Source organism: Artemia franciscana, chromosome 7, assembly GCF_032884065.1.
Source record: "Artemia franciscana chromosome 7, ASM3288406v1, whole genome shotgun sequence".
Taxonomy (NCBI): Eukaryota; Metazoa; Arthropoda; class Branchiopoda; order Anostraca; family Artemiidae; genus Artemia; species Artemia franciscana.
Window position 1 is genome coordinate 10111649 of NC_088869.1, and position 20058 is coordinate 10131706.

Sequence of the window (20058 nt, forward strand, 5' to 3'; positions counted from 1 at the left end):
GTTTTATAATTCAGGTTAACTTGAGAAGATATAAAAATAATTAAACAATACTGTTTGTGTCCAGATTCTCAAAAGGGTGTTTGTCATTAAAAACAATTGAAAAAAAAAGACAATAAAAACAAATAGCAAGCCAAACTATGGATTCTTAAAGATGAACAAAAATAAAAAGATTTAAATATTATTTCCTTTTTCGATGAAAAAGACGAAAAGAAATTAATTTTAAATGTTTTTTCCGCAAAACAAGTGTTATAAAAAAACTAAAGAACTCCATTAGACAAAAAATGAGCGGAAATGAAGTCAAACAATCTTCAAAACGTAAAACTACCATAAATCACCAACAATAAACAAATAAAAATCAAAACGAGCAGAAAATACAATAAATAACCGAGTCAAACTCAAAACAAACAAAAATTAACATAAATAGGGCTGACAGCCCCATGCCTTCTGATGACCACAACATTATTTGGACTTTACTGAAAAAATACATAACAAAGATTACTGAAAAAAACAACAACAAATGAATGCGGACTGACAGTTAAATATATTCATAGACTTATATTTATTCCTTAAAGTCTTAACACTTTTTGATTTATTGAAATTCAAAAAGTGGAAACATTTGAAATATATTCGGTTTTCAGTAAAGTGCAAATTATGTTCTGATCTTCAGAAGGCATGGGGGGTTTCAGCCCTACTCATGTTAATTTCTGATCGTTTCGAGTTTTACTCGATTATTTATTGTAATTCCTGTTCGTTCTAGGTTTCACTTATTTACTGATGGTTATTTGTGGTAGTTTCAGGCTGGGAAGATTATCTGACTTAATTTCTGCTCATATTTGGTTTAGTGGGGCTCTTTACTTTTCTTTGAAAAACTTATTTTGTGGCGGCAAGTTTTTTAAATTGGTCACTACTGAAAGTGACGTCAAAACCAAGAAAAAACAGATATCATTCATTGCTTGCGACCGGGACTACGACTACTTGAAGCTGCGGCTAAGTGCGACAGCCACGGCAAATACGAGGAAATCTTGGCTTTTCATCGACGGGTGTTACAATGAAGAGGCCCAGGCACAAATCTAATAATACGAAGCCAATCAAAAATGGAGTTAGAAATTAAGACTAGAAGCTTTTGAAAAAAAAATCATATAAAAAGACAAATGGCTAAAAAATAAATAAATAATAATTCACACCGAAAAAAGTACCTTTTCCATTTTTCGGATTTTCAAAAAGTTTTTCCATATTAGCTTTTCTGAGCGGGTCATTTTCTTCCCAAGTTAACTCCACTTTAGCTTGTTGCAAGGCAGAATTCACAAAGAATTTTGGTTCATAGCGAGTTGGATCTGGCAATGATGTACACTCGTCATTAGGGTCCTAAAGGCAAAATTATAATAGAATATCATTGCAACCACGGAGTACAGCTTCATGTAACACATTTCTCGAAAGTACAGTAGAAAAACCGAGGAAAACCTCTAGTTGAGAAAAATCCAGCTTATTTTCTGCTTGAAATTTTCCATTCGACATGCTACCGAGTTTATAAGAAGAAAATCATCGTAAAATGGCAAAAATCTCTAATTTTAGATCAGAATAAAGCTAAAACTGATTTATCAGCCATAGCTTTATTTTTGTCACAAGGAAAGGGGAATAATCTACTTTCTTTTCTAGAGGGGGGGGGGAATAGATTTTGTTATGTAGAAACTAAGCGTTACTATTGTTTTTAGTGTTTTTTCTGAAGGGGTCATGAGTTTGTTGGGGAAGGACGGGACAGCCTTCCCCTGCTGGTTAGGCTATATTATTGGCAAATATATATAATGCTATTTTCTGTTTGCTATTAAAAAAAATAGTTTTATGCAGATTCTACGGATCTTGCACAAACACATGAAAAATTCCTGAAATATTTTGGAGACCAGCCAAATTTCGGGTCCGAAAAGCCATGGCCATGGCCATGCCCGTAATGGGCTCTTTGGCCCCTTCGGTGTTGCTTTGGCACAAATATTCACGAGCATGCACGAAAGTCGCAACAAAGATGCTGTTCAGCTGTCGACGCAAGATCGATAGCTGGGAGACTAACAGGCTTCAATAAGTCTAGTTAATGTTGGCCAGTCTAGCTTCAATAAGTCTAGTTAATGTTGGCCAATCTAGCTTCAATAAGTCTAGTTAATGTTGGCCAGTCTAGCTTCAATAAGTCTAGTTAATGTTGGCCAGTCTAGCTTCAATAAGTCTAGTTAATGTTGGCCAGTCTAGCTTCAATAAGTCTAGTTAATGTTGGCCAGTCTAGCTTCAATAAGTCTAGTTAATGTTGGCCAGCAACAGTGTTTCTACTGCCCAAAATTTCTTCAGAAATAACCTTAAAATCTTATAAGTTTGCATTCTTCCATCTATAAATGATTTTATTTATCTCTTCCATCTATAAATGATTTAATATGGATCATCTATAAATGATCTGTTTGTAAAGAGGGTAAAAATAAACTGTTATTATCATCATCATTAATTTGGAAATTTCGACAAAATTCGTGAATTCATTTGAATGCTCTTAATTATCATTTCGTTCGTTGATTGTCTTCTATTAATGTGCTGCGACTTGAAGGTCAAGATGAAATTTAAAAATAGTATGAGATCACGAAAAAACTCATTAGCTGAAAGATAAATTACTTTGCTATATTAATCAATTATAATAAGCTAATTTTTGGGGAAACAAATATATTTCCAAACGAGACATTTCCCAAGCATCTTACCCTGTCGTTCATTCTCGCTTGTTTTCGTAATGGCGTGATCAGTTGATTACTAATCGATCGGTTCCTTGATATCAGCCAACTAACTTGTATTAATGATATTGTTTTGTTAGTGAAAGATTTTGAATCACTTCAAACTGCCGTTAATGTTGTCCAATCCAGTCTTTCAGATATAGGTCTTTCCTTAGAGGCTTCCAAAACCGAATTTGCGGTATTTAATCCAAAATGTGGAGCAAGTGAGTCTCTTCTAGTCGAGTTATCTTCAATCGCATGTACGGATAGGGTATACTATCTGGGACTACCTTTTAGTGCGTCTACAAAGAATACCCCATCTCTTTTTATTCAAGCTATCAAGGAAAAACTTCGTAACAATTTAGATATGGTATATCGAAAGATTTGTGGTATGCTTGCCAAAATAAAAGGGTAGTTTGATAAGAATTGTCTGGGAAAGCTCTACAATGCAATGTTTGCACCCCATATATTTTTATTACGCCAGTTTGGAAGTTTTATAACATAACTGAACGCCTTATAATTCGTAGACAGTTTCACAGGAATACTACCCCTTTAGATCAAAGAAATACATTATTTTTTATATTACTGTGCAAACGAACGAACTTTCCATAAGATTTCAAAAGCGTAGAGAACGGATCGTTGATTTTTCCCTGAATTGCATCAATGTTTAAATAGTATTAGTGTTCATCAGAGGTGTTTTCATTTTCTAACTTCCTAGCTGTACTTATGTTTTAATGATTTGTAAATTAATTTTCTGTTGTCTTTTACTTCCTATGTTGTATTTTTGTTTGTGTCTTTTTGTGTATTTTCTTTTTTCCTTTATTTACTCCTCTTTAACGCCATTTTTAACGTTTGTAAAGAGGGTAAAAATAAATTATTACTATCATCATTAATTTGAAACAAAGAGTGCATTGAAAAAATATATATTCAACATATCTTGTTTTATTTTAAACATAAATTTCTCTATTAATAATATTTTTGCTAATGAGAGGCAGGCCTGAGCTGACGTTAAAGATCCAATATATCCCAAAGATCCCAAAAGATCGAATATGTTAAAGTTACTTTTCCACTGTTTTGTCTCCATGGAGAACTTTCTTTTTTTCTTTTTTTTTTTTGAGGGACCGTGGGATTGTGAAATTATTTAAATAGCACACTAACATTATGTATATTTTTTGTGGACCTTTTATGGATGTGGACCTCGGTCCTCAATTTGAAAGCATTCTTGGCAAAATTGTGCTTTTTAATTTCGTACAAGAATTTGCAAAAATAAATTCTCTTCAACGGTTCAACTCCCTTCTTTTTAAGTCCGTTTTACCCAAAATTTGCAACAACGAGAAAAGTCCGCCATTTCGCCACAATAATCTTTTCAAAACGATTACAACTGAATTAAAACTTGTTATTGTACGTCCGGAGCTGCTCTCCTATTTTGTACAAATATTCTGTTCTGAAATTTTCAGACTTATGAAACAATTGCCAAAAACTATTAGCTGAGGTGTATTCAAAGGGAGGATCAACAGGGGTATGTATGTTCCATTACACTCGAATCGTCTTAATCTACATTATGCTGCTAATCCTCCCTTTGGGAACAGCTTTGGGAACGGTTTTTGGCAATTACCTCACATTTGTGAAAATGTTAGATGACAAGGCGAAGCAATGACGTTTTTTTTCTAATTGTGAAGATTCAGCAAAACTGAGTCGCGTTTTGAATCAGTTATGAATTAGTAACTACGAATTAGTATTACTATGTATTATATATCAGTATTGTTATTATGAATTAGTTACGTTGATCTGACCAGAACTTTTGTCGCCTTATTTGATTCTCTGTCGGCACGGAGGGGCACCGGTAAAATGAGGACATCATGTCAACTTATTGTCGTATTTTGATGACAGAGATAAGATGACCTTTGCTTTACTTGCCGAAATAAGAATTGTTAACTAAAGCGGCAAATTCGAAACGGAAATTGAATTGGGGACATTTATTTAAAAAAGAAAAAAAAAATCAAGATTTGTTATTGTTTCAAGAATGGAAAGGAACCTTAGAATTAATTAGGAAGCTGAAGAAAAGCTAACAATTGATTAATTCAGTATTAAATAAATGAAATAATTTTCATTGCCACAATACCGCACAGATAGAAGCAGATATCACACAGCAAGAACAAATCAAACGTTAAAAAGCAAAATGTTGAAATAATATCAATAGCCTTTCGATCATGTAATGCTAACAAAGGAAATAGAAAGATATTTAAGAGATATAGCTTTGGTGATTTAACAATAGAAACTACTAAAGCTATATTTTAATTGGAAAATAAGAAACTTTAAAAAAAAAATATATATTCAATATGATATCCTACAATGCAATAAAATTAAAGTCCAAATTTTTCTGTAAATGACGCTTTATTAGTATTCTTTGCTTTCAGAAAATGCTGTATTCACAATACATAATTCACCAAACAGGCTAAGGTTAACTAGTTTAAATTAAGCTGGTAGGCCAACTGGGGACAAAACTCTTCATTCTTTGCCCTTTCTTACATTTTGTAGTAAGTTAAATTTCCCCCTTGTATCCTTGGTCATGAAGCCTTGCGAGGGGGATTAAGTATATTGTATTTCCATTTTGTATTGTATTGTATTGAATAAACTTCTTGTTCTTTTCTTCTAGTACATATCAAGGCAAGCATCCACCAGTTTTAGCTAAAGAAAAGTCGCCAAACGCTAGATGGCACTGGTGGTTTGTCTATTTGGCAACAGCTGCATTTTCCACTCTCGTAGGTTTTTCATATTCTTTGATTGCTAACTAAAACCCATCCCTGGAGACCAAGATTGGTCCGACACACCATATAAATTCGATAATAAAAAATAAAATAAAAATAGAATTTTGCATGAAACTCACATGTTCAAATTCCATATCATCAGGTATAAATCTCAAGTCAAGCTTCGTTGCCGAAGACTCATACTCCATTCCATCACATTCTTCATATACCTAAAAGAAATATATCGATAAACAAATAAAAAAGACTTTAAAAATAATAAGAAAAAATAGCCAAAGTCAAATAAAGTAATTCTGCCAAAACATAGGTATACTGTAATTTTAAATATAGTAAAACTTTAAATATACTGAAAATTTCTAAGTCGTTTTCAGACAGGGGAGCAAATATTCCAATGTTTGATTTGTTGCAGTAAAAATTACTTTAATAATAGCAAATAGTAAAATCTAGCAGCAAAAAATAAAATTAGGGGATATAAAAAAATATTCAGATAAAAATAATTAGTAAAAACAATAGAATAGGTGATATAGTTTGAATCTTATATTCCTATCTCGCAAGGAAATCAGTTATACATATATTTATTTCAGTTCTTGTCAATACAATGAAGCAAAATGGGCAAAGGGCAGAGGAAAGAGATAATCAAAATCTAAAATGAGCATAAAAAAAACATCACTATCATATATCAAAAACTCCAATCTAGCATTAAGTGTGATCGTAAAAACATTTACGATAAATAGTATTCAAGTTTCAACCTGACTTGATTGGTCTTCTCTTTTCCTTCTTTTATTCCTCCTCTTTTCCTTCTTCATTTGATTGTTTTTTTTGTTTTGCTTTTTTTTTGTTATTTCTGCTACTTATTTGCGTTTTGTTGTTAAAAATAGTCCTAAAAGTAGTCCCGAAACAACCAATTGCTATTTGCTGCTTTGATATTATGTTATTTATTTTTAGCCTCTCTTCCTTATTTGATTGTTTCTTTTTATTTGTTAATTATAATTTTTTGCCTATTGCTTTGAAAAAGGGTCCCAAAAACAATCCCAAAATACCCGACAGAGATTCTTTGGTACTCTTTACATACATATTGTACATGTCAATTATTTGTTATTTATTATACTCTTTTGCTTCTTTATTTGATTTTTTCTTTCTGTTTGTTATTTACGTGTGTTTTGCATTGAAAAGAGTCCCAGAAGATCAGTTTTTTTTTGTATTACCTATTAGTTCCTTGCTGCAAATTCTCAAGGGTCAAAAATATTCATTGTGCCGTATTTTTAACGTTATCTATCCCATTTAAATTTTGCAAAGTGAATACAGTTCCTAATCTGTATTACTAAGGCCATAATGGTCTATATTCAATGGACTAGGCTCTGAGTGATTTTCATTGTGCCATATTTTTAACGTTATCTATTCCATTTAAATTATGCAAAGTGAATACAGTTTCTATTCTGTATTACTAAGGCCATAATGGTCTATATTCAATAGACTAGGCTCAGAGTGATTTTCATTGTGCCATATTTTTAACGTTATCTATTCCATTTAAATTATGCAAAATGAATACCGTTTCTACTCTGTATTACTAAGGCAATAATGGTCTACATGCAACAGATTAGGCTCTGAGTGATTTTGCCCGACAAAGCAAGGTAAATTACCGCATGGGTTCCCACTCTTCTAGGAAGAAGACCTTAGGACAGACAGGCTTGAACCAGAGTCCTCACAATTTTCATATGCGGCTTATATGACTTACATACGTCGTAAATATTCCTAGATCATCAGTTATTATATTTTCAATAGCGCTAAAGACAGTACTTAAATAAAAAAAAAATGAAATTATAATAAGACATTTAATTTAAAATAAAAACAAATTAAAAGACTGGAAAAAATAAAAATAAACATTTTTGCCTAGTAGCTTTTACCAAGAGTAGGCAAATTAAGTATATGGATTAGGGGGATAAAACTACGTTTGCTTAATTTTGTAAGGTGCTCATAATTAACTTAGTTTTTATTCAAGGCAGGCCGTATCTAGAGGGGACGGGGATGGGGGGTCGGAGTTTAAATAACCTCACCTCCCCCTCCCCGAAATATTTTTCTAACTTTTAAAAAACGTAACAAGATGCATATAAACCAATTTTTATGCGTTTTTTTATTTTGTAAAACCCCCTCTGATAAAAAAACAACCCTTCGTCAGAACAGAAATCCTGGAAACAACCTTCTTTATATAATCCACTGCAATTCCAAGTCTTTTAATCGGTCTAGAGAGGGACGCTTATACTTTTGATATCTCTCCTCCTAATTTTTGAATACATACTCAATTAGAAGTATATACCATACTATCAGAATGAGATTCATTACCTTGCTGGCAGTTTCCACCGAGTCGAATACAGCCACAGCGTAATAGTATTTTAGCCGGTTCAACTGATACTGACGCAGCTTCTCTGTTTGATAGTCAGATTCATCATCCTCTTCATCACTTATATCAAGCGCTTTTGATTCAACTATTTCTTTGGGTCCTCTTATCTCATCTTCTTTCATTCGTTCCAGGCCAAATTCAGACGGGTAAATCTGAAGTGAAAGTTATAATTTTAAGTAAACATGGAAGTGTGAACGCAGTCACCATAGTCAAAAGTGTATATAAAACATCTCGTGGTAACGACCTGTAAGTAAGAAGTGAAGCGGCGGAATAGCAAGCGAAACTATAAGAAACGGATTCTTAATAACAGTAGATACATCAAAAGAGTCGAATTTTGAATCTCATTTAAATACTACATAAGATTCATTAAGTTCAATGTTACCCATCAAAAGTTATGAGCCTGAGAAAAATAACACAATTTTTGAAAAGGGGGTAACACTCCTGAATATCAAATGATCTTGAAAAAAATCATACTATTAGATTCAGCATATCAGAGAACCCTAATGTAGAGGTATCAAGTTTCTATCTACAAATATGTTGAATTTTAGAATTTTTCCAGAAGAAAGTTTTTTCCCAGGGGGATCCTATTAAGCCAGTAATCCTAGAAGATCGGAATAGGGCTAATTTGATCGTAAATTAATAGCTCTAGTGCCGTTTTAAAGTGACCAAAGGTATTGGAGGGCAACTAGCCCCCCTCCCACGCCCCTTTTTCCTGAAGTCACCAGATACAAATTTTGATATGAACATTTTGTTCAGCATAGTCGAAAGATCTAATAACTATGTCTTTGAGGATGAATTGGCCCTCCCCCCAGAGTCTCCGGGGAAGAGCTGCAAGCTATCTACTGCCGATTGTTTACATATAGTATTATTTATTGGGAAGTATACTGACAATTTCTTTTTTTTTGGGGGGGGAGGTGGGAGTATGTGGGAAGATTTTCTCATGGAGACATTTTTCGTGGGGGAAGGTAATTTTCCATGGAGGGGGAGCCAGATTACCCGGGCACTATTTAAAACGGTCAGAAATCAAATATAAAAAACAAGTCTTTTCAACTGAAAGTAAGGAGCAACATTAAAACTTGAAACGAACAGAAATTATTACATATATGAGGGGGATTTCCCCTTCTTAATACCTCAAATTTTACGGTTTTAGAACTTAAAAAAATTATTATTCTAATTAAACGGTCCTTGTGTTTAAGGAATCATTCTTAAATAATTGGAACAAAAAGTCAAACTTTACCGTAAGGACCGAAGTATTAAGAAGGGGGCAACCCCCCTCATTTACGTAATAATTTCTGTCCGTTTTAAGTTTTAATGTTGCTCCTTACTTTCAGTTGAAAAAAACTGCTGTTTTATTTAATAACACCTATGTTCAACTGGCCTACAATTTTGAAAAAGAAGTCGAGTATTAGTCTTGCGTTAAAGCTAACCAAGATGATGGTAATGTGCGTTAGAAAGTGTTGACATTTTTAAACAATTAATTTACTCAAACAATCGATTCGTGTTTAATTAAGCAGTATTTAATAAACGATCAAATGATTAAAACTGATATATAATTGCAAAAAAATTACGATTATTTCACAACTTGTAATAATTCTCCTAAATTTCTTGTGTAAAGGTTAAGTGTTCTGACCATATTCTGTACTTTTAACGGACAACATACATGAAAACATTTTGGGGAGAAAATGAATAAAGACGAACACAAGCACAAGATTTATCAATTAGCAAAATATTGTTCAGTTGGGCATCTGTATGATATATCTTTTCTCTGTGGTTTTCACTTTCAATTTACCTATCAATTAAAGCTCTAATAAAAGGTTGTTTAGTAAATTTAGAGCTGACAGACTTTCCACACAATTATTTGTCTTGAATGCGGGCATCTTCCCCGCATCAGCTATTCTTAACCTGCAAGAATCTACATCTTAAAGTAGCGACAGTAATAGACACCCATATAGACCATATATAGACACCCAATAGACACAGTAATACCAGACACTATTAGTAATTAGAAGTTCAGGGTCTTGCTAGAGATAAATATTACATCGGTACATATTTGAGCACTTTATTAATATTGTTACTACTTAATAATCTAGCTAATTGTTGAGATGTAAGAACATTTAATAAGCTTTAATCGATAGCTAGTTTGAAGTGACAGGAACCAGAAAGTGATGACTAAACATGAGGGAAAAAATGAAGTAAATCGTTTAAGAATAGGCAATAGCAGATAGTAATAGCAGATACAAAATGAAGGCGAATATAAAAATTGGTAAACTTGGAGCAAGACTCCTACTTTAAACTAGCTATGACAACAGTTCAATTTAACCTATCTTCTGAACTAAAGTCTATATCTTTTTTTGCATCGTTGTCAAATCGATCATACATCAGCCACACTGAAGGTGCAAATAATAAGATTTCTGTCTTACATTTCTTTTTTTATCATAAAGAATAAACTCTTACTTGGTCACAATTCCTATCTCTATCTGAGTCCAAACTAAATTCAATTTTGAGAAAAGCACCACTAGAAAAGAGTCTAACTAGTCGTATTATGAAATGTTCAAAACTAAGAATCTTGAAAAAAACAAACGCAAATCATTATTCAAATAGAAAAAAGTTTTTTTTCGAATTTGAATAACATTTCTGCGGTCCCAACTGTTCCGACTTTTTTGTGTGTGTTTGTATGTTGCCCTTCAACGATCCCTTGCCAGTTATTTGTGAAAACATTCTGAGATATCCCAAAATTATGGATGGGATCCTAAAATAAAATAAAGATTGGAAAGAGCATTCAAATACTATAAACGAATATGAAAGTAAAACCCAAAAGCAGTCCTTTAACAAGAAGAATTTAATTAAACTAATGGAATTTTTTTAAACACCAACAAAATCTAAAATGTAACCAGCAAGAAAAAACGAAATTTATTTGGTTTCGCCAATCATCTATTTCGCCAACCATTGTTGGCACTATTTTGCATCCAAGTTCGTGGAAACACACTTGCTGATAATAGAAACGAAAGAAAACAAAAGTTCCAAACAATTTTGATTATGACAGCTGAAATAGCCCTTCGGTTCATAGAAGCCTTTCTGACAAGCAGAAGCGAATGATTTTTCAGAAAATGAATTCGAAAATAAATTCAGAAACGAATAATTTTAATACTTTTCCCCAGTAGGCAGTGACATGTCAGTACACACCAATGGAACAAAATAAGGGGACGAGGTTATATTTTCATCGCTTTAATATTATCTTTTCAAGAATAAGTCAATAGAGTCAATTTTTCTCATAAATTTTCCTTTTCCCTTTCCCCCATTTTCCTTTTCTTGCTACACTATAACATACAAAAAAAAAATGCCAACACGGAAAGAACTTCTAAAAAAGATCCACAATAGCTTTCCCTGCAGAAACGTTCTTGGTTCTAGCCCCCTCACACTTCCCCTCCCTGCAGAGGAAATAAATATCTACAATATGTTTTTCCTAGCAGGCATTACCCTACCTAGTTAATACTTTTCCCTAGTAGGCAGTGACATGTATGTACACACCAATGGAACAAAATAAGGGGAAGAGGTTATATTTTCATCGCTTTAAGTATTATCTTATCAAGAATAAGGCAATAGAGTCAATTTTTCTCATAAACTTTCCTTTTCCCTTTCCCCCATTTTCCTTTTCTTTCTACACTATAGCATGCAAAAAAAAATGAAAAAAAAATGCCAACACGGGAAAAACTTCTAAAAAGGATCTCCATAGCTATTCCCTGCAGAAACGTTCTTGGCTCTAGCCCCCTCACACTCCCCCTCCCTGCAGAGGAAATAAATATCTACGATATCTAACATACGACTTGTATCATCCAACCAGTTTCTGCAAAAAATATGTCAGTTTTAAAGAAACTACAAAAAATACGTCAAAAGGGATAAAAATTTTCACTGAAATAGACAATAATATAGCCCTGCACAAATTTTGAAACAGAAGAAAAGGGCCTGTAGAATTGAGATTAAAGTCCTTACTGTTACTGATTTAATGCTGCCATTTCCTGATATGAATGAATTGAGAAGAACCATTAGATCAACGGCATGTATTCTATCCCAGTCCATGTTACAAATGGCAAGACGCTTTGTTGATTCGTCAGTCTTATCAGCTTCAGCGTCTAATTCTCCCCATGGATGAGAAACATCTTCTTCATCTAAAATTGAAAAAAACATTGGATTATTCATCATAATATTTTTTTTTCATGACCATAGCTGCACAAGGAAGAACAAGATATAAGATTTTAATTTAATGAAACCAAATGAACCCATTCGATTAGGGTCACACACAAGTAGATTTTTCAAGAGGTTGACGCTTTTAAAAATGAAAGGAGAGCCTAAACCAGTTTCATACCATAGTCAAGATACCAAGCAGTGAATTTCTTAGTCTAAAATCACACCAATGACTGTGAAGTTTCACAAGAAGCTGACACTTTTAAAAATGAAAGGAGAGCAAAACCAGTTTCATACTATAGTTGAGATACCAACCAGTGAATTTCTTAGCCCAAAATCCCACCAATGACTGTGACTTAAAGTTTCACAAGAGGCTGACGCTTTTAAAAAGGAAAGGAGAGCCTAAACCAGTTTCATACCATAGTTGAGATACCAACCAGTAAATTTCTTAGCCTAAAATCCCAACAATGACTGTGAAAAGGAAATATAACCAAGAGTTGTAGTGAAAAGTGATTACAACCACGAATATCTCTGCTCAATGTCCTACTTAACACAATATTGTTAACTTTTTCAAATAAATTGTGTCTCCCATATATTGGTTCAATGTTGGTATTTTTCCCAGTCTCATCATATAGAACAGATGATCTTAACAGAACATTTTCAAATTTTGGTTATCCAGTCACTTTAATCAGAGTAGGCTAAAAGTTCAAAAAATGTACCTTCAAAGGCCCTGAGAAACAGCCCTAGATTATACTAAGAATCCATATAAGAAAGGAGCTTCGTAGATTCATTCTAATAAAAGTAGATATATAGTATCTTATTGGAAAAAAAATAGGAATAGAGATAGAGAGAGAGAGAGAGAGAGAGAGAGAGAGAGAGAGAGAGAGAGAGAGAGAGAGAGAGAGAGAGAGAGAGAGAGAGAGAAGGGAGAGAGAGAGAGGGGAAGGGAGAGAGAGAGACAGGAAGGGAGAGAGAGACGGGAAGGGAGAGAAAGAGGAAGGGAGAGAGAGAGGGAGAGGAAGGGAGAGAGATAGAGGGGGAGAGTCCACTTGCATACGAGTGAGGAGGGTGGGCTCACAATCATCACCCTTAACCACAAAAAGGTCGTCTTCAAAATCTTAAAGTTAACTGTTTCATCATGTTTGTACTATCCAAAACCAAAGGGTTTAGGTGACAGTTTCACAATTTTACAGGCTAGCAGAAAGAACGTACTAAAGTAAAGGGTGGAGGATTAGACATTGACGAATAAAAAGAGAAAGATTTGTGTCATTATACTGTACAGCTGAGTCACGTGGCATATAGCTTCTATGGTTATGTCAGTGAGACATAACCATAGAGAAGCTTGAGATAGAGGTGCTGAACTGTTAAGTCTTAATTATGGTAGGTCTATCTTACCTTTTATGATATATGCTTCTGTAAAATCAACCAATGAGTAAATGCCTACTATAGAACTCTTATGAGTAAAATAAATAAAAGGCGGGAGATATACTTTTGGTTTTTGTGCAAAAAGATTTGTTAAGTAAATACCAGCAAAATACCTTCAACAGAAGATTCATCACTATCATCTGAACTATCACTCCCCAATATTCCTTCTCCTCTTGCATAGTCTAAAGACAAGTCTTTCAACTTTTCTTTTACATCAAGCTCTTTTTCTTCTTCACTTTCATCAGAGTTGGTTTCCTGCTCCTCAGAATGTTCTTCTTTAAAACCATTTAACACTTTTACGTTTTTATCTGATTTGTTTTGAGGTTTTTTACTTTTGACTAAAATTTTTTCCTGATTTTTTTCAATCAGCTTCTTTTTCTTTTTTTCTGATTTAGTAATGCTCAATTCATTTTTTCTCTCGGTAGCTGATAGTTTCTTATTATTCTTATCTTCTTTAGTTTTCTGGTCCTCTTCTTCTTCTGTATCTGAAGATTCATCACTAGAGCTCATGGCATAGTAGCGATTCAAATGATCTTCACTTGTCAGATTTATTGGCCTGCCTCTCTTGTCAACTTGGTACTTAATCTTAAACTTTGAGTCCTGAAAGAAAAGCATACAGCATATAATAATTGACTATTGGCTACACAAGGAAAAGAATATCCCAATTACAGTCTTCTTAATCCCATGTATAAAAAGCAAAAATTTGAAAAGCATGGCAGCAAATTTCCTGTTGAATTCAAACACAAAAAGTAAAAGACAAAAAAGAAAAACAAATAAATATGCAAAATCCCACTCTGTGTTTTTTTCTCTTTTTTCAAACAGTTCATGGTGACTAACTGTAGTAAGGAGCTACCCGTCTCAATAGTAACTGAAACTCTAAAAAATGGAATTTTGATACCAATAGTTACATCAAACGAATCACATTTTGATGCTGACTTTAAACATATAAGTTTCATCAAGTTTAGTCTTACCCAACAAAATTTACAAGCCTGAAAAAATTTGCCTTATTTAAAAAATAGGGCGAAACACCCCCTAACAGTCATATAATCTTGATGAAAATCACACCATCAGATTCAGCGTATCAGAGAATCCTATGGAAGAAGTTTCAATCTCCTATCTACAAAAATGTGGAATTTCGCATTTTTTGCCAGAATCATAATCTAAAATAAACCTTAGTGAATAAGTTGAACAGAAATATATTTTTGTTTATTAGTATATTCCTTTATAATGCATGATTTTTGTTCTTTACATTTGGTGACTAAAATAATTAGTGTCTTTGTGGAGTGTCTAGAGTACCAATTCGTTCTCTTTCCTTACAATTCCTCATGTCTCTTCCATATTCAAAGCATGTCTGTTTTATATTAGTACACATGTCCACAAATTGCTTTCCATCAAACAGCCATTCGAATTTTGAATGGCCGAAAAACCATGGTCAATCTAATCAATCAATGAAAACGGATGAAAAAGCATGCCTAAAAATAATAAATTTAATAATAATATTCTTGTTTATGATGGATTATCCAAAGCATTTGCAATTCACCAAGTATGTTTTTTTATTTACTTAATAAGTTTAATGCCTTTGCACTTCCTGGCCGAAGGGGCAAGAAACGGAGATCAGCACCACCGGTAGGGACTGCAAGGCCTAATGCCGTATTCTTTACCCTTTACCTTTTAATGCCTTTTAGATATTTTAAGTTTTCCTTGACTCTTGTCTCAACCAGGTCCACCAGACCTCTCTATGGATGGGAGCCAGGCCAGGCCCTGGAGTGATACAGCTATTTCTCCCTCTCAAGTCCCTGATCCAGCAAATGTTGAGAATAGTAAAACTGAAACTGCCAACTATAGACTGCCATCCAGACCATCTACTTCTAGTGATGGCACAACTATTTCTGTAGATTCATCTCGGTTCACTAAACTAACCAAATTACCAATTACCAGGGACGAGAACCAACTCGCATAAGATGACTTCCAAGTAGTTTAAACATAAGAAAATAAATAACAAAAACATTAGGTTAATGATCTCGACCTATTTGAAACATCAGATGATTCAGTAGCTCCAACCCCTGGTCATGAAATATCCATTCCAATGTTTGCTGTAATGATCTCACCTGCTCCAACAAACATTAATACTCCGCCCCCGAAATTTGAGCCCAAAATGCATGATGAATTTTTTGAGAATTAACACTTTTAAGAAACTGAATGAGGAATTCAACCATTTCATTAGTCAAAATGGAGCGGTTGAAGTAAGGTTGCAGCCTTTCTGACTTCTCTGTTGGACCTGAAACTGATTGGTACCATTGAAGTAGCTTGCAATCCAAAGGAAATAAAATTTAAAAAGGAACTAGACTGGTTATTTATAATGTATCATAGCTCTAAATACACGACAATGTTATCCAAGAGAGTCTTAGTGATAGTTCCCATTCAACCTGCCCATTGGAGTCAACAAAAAAGCTTAAGAAATGATAAAAATGAGCTAGGAAAAAGCAACTTAGTTCTTTGTGTATTTGAAGGAGAAAATTCTCCAGAAAACTTATTCTTGTTTGATGGAAGAATCGTCTTTATACACTATAATGAAAAACCAATGCAAAGTAAGCATTGCTTAAAACTAGGACAGACATAAAAATTTTGTCCATTTGCCACTGTTATGGTTTGTAGAAATTATACATTCAGGGGTCACTCTGAAAGCAATTGTCAAAACCAAACAAAGTGCATAAACTGTGGAGGTTCACATAATTCAGATAACAGAAATATATGTGCCAAATACAAACAATGGAGTCAGACTATAAAAACCAATTAGGGGAAAAAAACACCAGTGCCCATAATTGCTGTTAGAAAAAAAACTAGTCAGCCTCAGGTAAACTTTGCCAATACACTTTCTAGAAGATTCACTCCAGTCCAACAACTGAGGGGGCAGCCACAGCCGGCATGGGAAAAACATCCTTCTGTCAACTTCAATGTCCTTGTCAACCACAGAATTGCCCATAAGTATTGTTAGGCCTTCTTTCGCCACGCTTGATCATAAGACAGGAAGAATTTCAACAGGTTTATCTCCCTCTCAACCAAAAACCAACCTTTTTATCTATTAGGGGTACTAGATCTCCAAGAAGAAACATATAAAATTTTATACTCATAATTTTAGTTGGTAATTAACTTAGAGATTTGACAAAACTTATGATTACTCAGGAGTTTATTCGAACATCAAGTTATAACATAATGACGAGGCAAACTATGTGAGAAAACGCTAGAGAAGCCCTTCCAAGAGTCCTTGCTGAAAGACAGATGAATTTAGGGAGTATGCAATTTTCCCAATGATTAAAAAACAAGCTTTCCAACTGATTAACAATATTATTTATATAGGTAAACTGATAGGACTGCGGAGGAAAACATTCTCACCTAAAAAATGAAAATAATGAAACTTGGTTCATATGTTAAGGACAAGAAATTAAATTTAATTTGTCTCCAAGAAACACATTTAAAGAACCTTAAAAATATGTCCATACCATACCAGGATACAAATTTTACCACAAAGATAGAGATTCTGCCAGAAAAGAAGACGGAGTGCTTATTTTTACAGCTAAGAAACTAATTCGTTCTCCACTACTACTAGAACAAGATGACCATAAAATAGAGATGTTCTAGGTCTCATTCACTTTGAGATTAGGGGATACTTTAATAACTAAATCTATTTATAACCCAAAGGGTGATACTCATTTGTTTAATATTTTATCAACAGAAGCAGAGGGTCACAAATTGTTTATTTTTGATGACTTAAATGCACACATCCCAAAGTGGGAAGAAGTTGAACAGTGAAATCAAGCTGGAGGAAATGTTGAAAGACTACTCTTAGAGGATAATCATATAGTAGTTCTAACACCATATAATACGCCAACATAACATATTATAAAGAATAAAAAAACACTCAACCGTCAAAATTCATCCAGGTCCTAAAGCTACCATTGATCAGGTATTGATTAGTAGAGCAGCAGATCTACAGAGTGATCACTCAACTGTAAAGGCAACAATATCAAACATGTTTTGCCAAACAAAACCTGGTAAAAGGAAGCTTATTAACAAGAAAGTTAAATGGCCTAAAATCAGACAAATCCTCCAAGAAGCGGATTATACCTTGCTTGAAGACTTTTTCCAAATGCCTGCTCAAAAAGCAATCCCCTAGACAAGAATCAAAAACTGCGCTCCTGCTGAATCTTTATGGAAGACAATTTCATTCAGTCAATAAATCTCATGAAATTGGCTCTGATTTTTTCCCATTAATCATGGAGTCTGCTCTTTTTCCCATCTTGTTTCTTCTTTTCATAGACGACTTAGCAGATGTGGTACTTTTTTGCAAAACCATAATGTCTATGGATGAACCAGTAATTTTTGCTTCTCACCAAGATGCATCATATCTTTCTTGTTATCTTGAAGACATGCTACTAACTGTGTCTGATTGGTATTGCAACAATATATTGGTTCTTGATGAAAGGAAAGGCCAATACATGTTATTTTTACAAACTGGCTCAACTGTTTCAGATAGGCTCTTTCTTTCTTTAAATGTTGTGTGATTAAAACAAGTTGATTATTTAACCGTTATTTGTCCAACATATATGTGAAATATGGCCCATGAACTCTTTAAAATAAGCCTATAGTTTCTAACACTCAAATACCAGGATATTATCATCCACTGAATAATAAGACACAGCACAACAAGACAGATTACTTACTAAAACAACTAAACTGACAGAGAAAAAGAGACCCAAAAATACAAAACAGAAAAAATTACAAATAAGATCATTGAATGACCAGGTGGGACTTGGACTTACTTGACTTAAGTCTCTTGCCAGACGCGGCTTGGCATAGAGAGTGATGCCTGCCTCTTCCATCTGCTTCGGTCCAGTGCGAGCGTTTGTGCTTTGCTTGGCCTGATGTTTGCCATTGCCAGAAGCTCAGACAGTCTGTCAGAACATCGTTTCTTTGGTCGGCCATAGGGTTGCTTCCAACCGGCTTCTGTAGGATCAAAGTCAAAGATCATCTTTGCAGGTAAGTGCTGGGGCATTTGAAGTAAGTGTCCAAACCATCGTAATGTAAGCTCAGCTGCCTGTACAGAAAACCGAAACTGCTTGGTGATCTGCAGCAGCTTTTCATTGCTCATGTGATCAAACTACCTTAGACCTTTGATCCTACTCAGGCTCTTCGTTACACCAATGGCCTTTATTGTTGTGGTTGATGCATGCCATTCTTCAGCTCTATAAGCATTACAGGGCCGAAAAGGGCGTACATCAACTAGACGAGATGGGACCAGTTGAGTAAATCAACTTTTCTACTGTGCTTTACTATCTGTCTAGCAGTCGTGAGGTCAGAATCAGAGACTTTGATTTTTCCACTAACTTGTGCATTTCTTTATCATAGAGGCAGATGAAGATATTTTCGAAAACAAAAATACATCCATGCAAAAATACAAAAACTTAAAATAATTAAAATGGTAGATCAGCAGAAAAAAGAAGGCATTGTAATTTTCCTTTGTTAGCATTAAAGCTTGTTCAAATAGGCAACGCACACAACACCCCCCAAAAAAGTCTCCCATACCCTACTTCAAATACTCCCAATAAAGTCCCACAATTGCCTCATCTTGGCTGGTGGAGTCTCTCAAAGCTCACATGATAAGTCAATGTCAATGGACAAGACAATAATGGAGGTGGGAGAGTAGGTCACTATCCATGATGAAAAGGAAAATGACATTCAAGAGGTCCTTTCAAGAAGCTCCAAAAAAGGAAAAAAAAATTCAATGCCAAAAATATCTAAAAAATGGGACACTCAACAAACAAATGCAGTGAAATTTACAAACCTGAGCAAATGTACAAGTTCCCACCCCAAAGGAATGCTAAATTGCAAAAATGATCAGCCAACAAGCATAAACTGTAAAGGCCCCCATGATTCTTCCAATAAAACAGTATGCCCTGCATATAAAACAGGAGCAATAACACTCCAAATAGCTGCAGAGAAAGTTATACCTTATCCATTTGCAACTTTGGAAGCAAATGCAGCCCAAAACTAAGCCCTTTATGTATCCACTCTATTCTAACACTCACAGAACACCCAACCCCATTCTTCTCAAAGCAACAAGCACCCCCACAAGACTCTTTCCTCAAAAAGCACAGCTCACAATTCTACGGAAGATCACCACCTATGCTGAGTCAACTAGCCTCCTCATCTAATGAGGAAACGTCTACATGGCCACCCCTCCTGAGCAGTATTGAATTGAATGCAGTACCAATAATTAATCTCCTAATTAATGTCAACTCTGATGAACAACCAAATAAGATAACACCTAATATATGCCTCTTCATATTAAACTCTAATGCAGTTCAGTCTATGAGCCTACTATGGTCAGAGAAAGCAACAATCATAAATGAATTGGCAAACATGTACCTACCCAATCACATGCTTATTCAAGCAAAAAAGGATCTCAATTTACTCCTGAAAAAAAACTAAACATTGACACAACTAAAACAACAAAGTAGCACATTTCAATAATTCATTGGAATGTAAGGTGACT

General features: G+C 34.3%; 2 protein-coding genes across 2 annotated transcripts in view; one reads left to right on the top strand and one right to left on the bottom strand.

Moving 5' to 3' along the window:
- Positions 1–20058, top strand: part of LOC136028837 (electron transfer flavoprotein regulatory factor 1-like) — a 194624-nt gene that overhangs the window by 82590 nt on the left and 91976 nt on the right. The gene's annotated exons all lie outside the window — the stretch shown is intronic.
- LOC136028834 (ESF1 homolog) overlaps positions 1–20058 on the bottom strand; it is a 44678-nt gene that overhangs the window by 18044 nt on the left and 6576 nt on the right. Inside the window, exons 2-6 of the mRNA XM_065706766.1 lie at positions 13619–14105; positions 11889–12064; positions 7841–8050; positions 5623–5712; positions 1197–1365 (exon numbers count right to left, since the gene is read on the bottom strand). Coding sequence (XP_065562838.1) covers positions 1197–1365; positions 5623–5712; positions 7841–8050; positions 11889–12064; positions 13619–14105 — 1132 coding nt within the window. The remainder of the gene's footprint in view (positions 1–1196; positions 1366–5622; positions 5713–7840; positions 8051–11888; positions 12065–13618; positions 14106–20058) is intronic.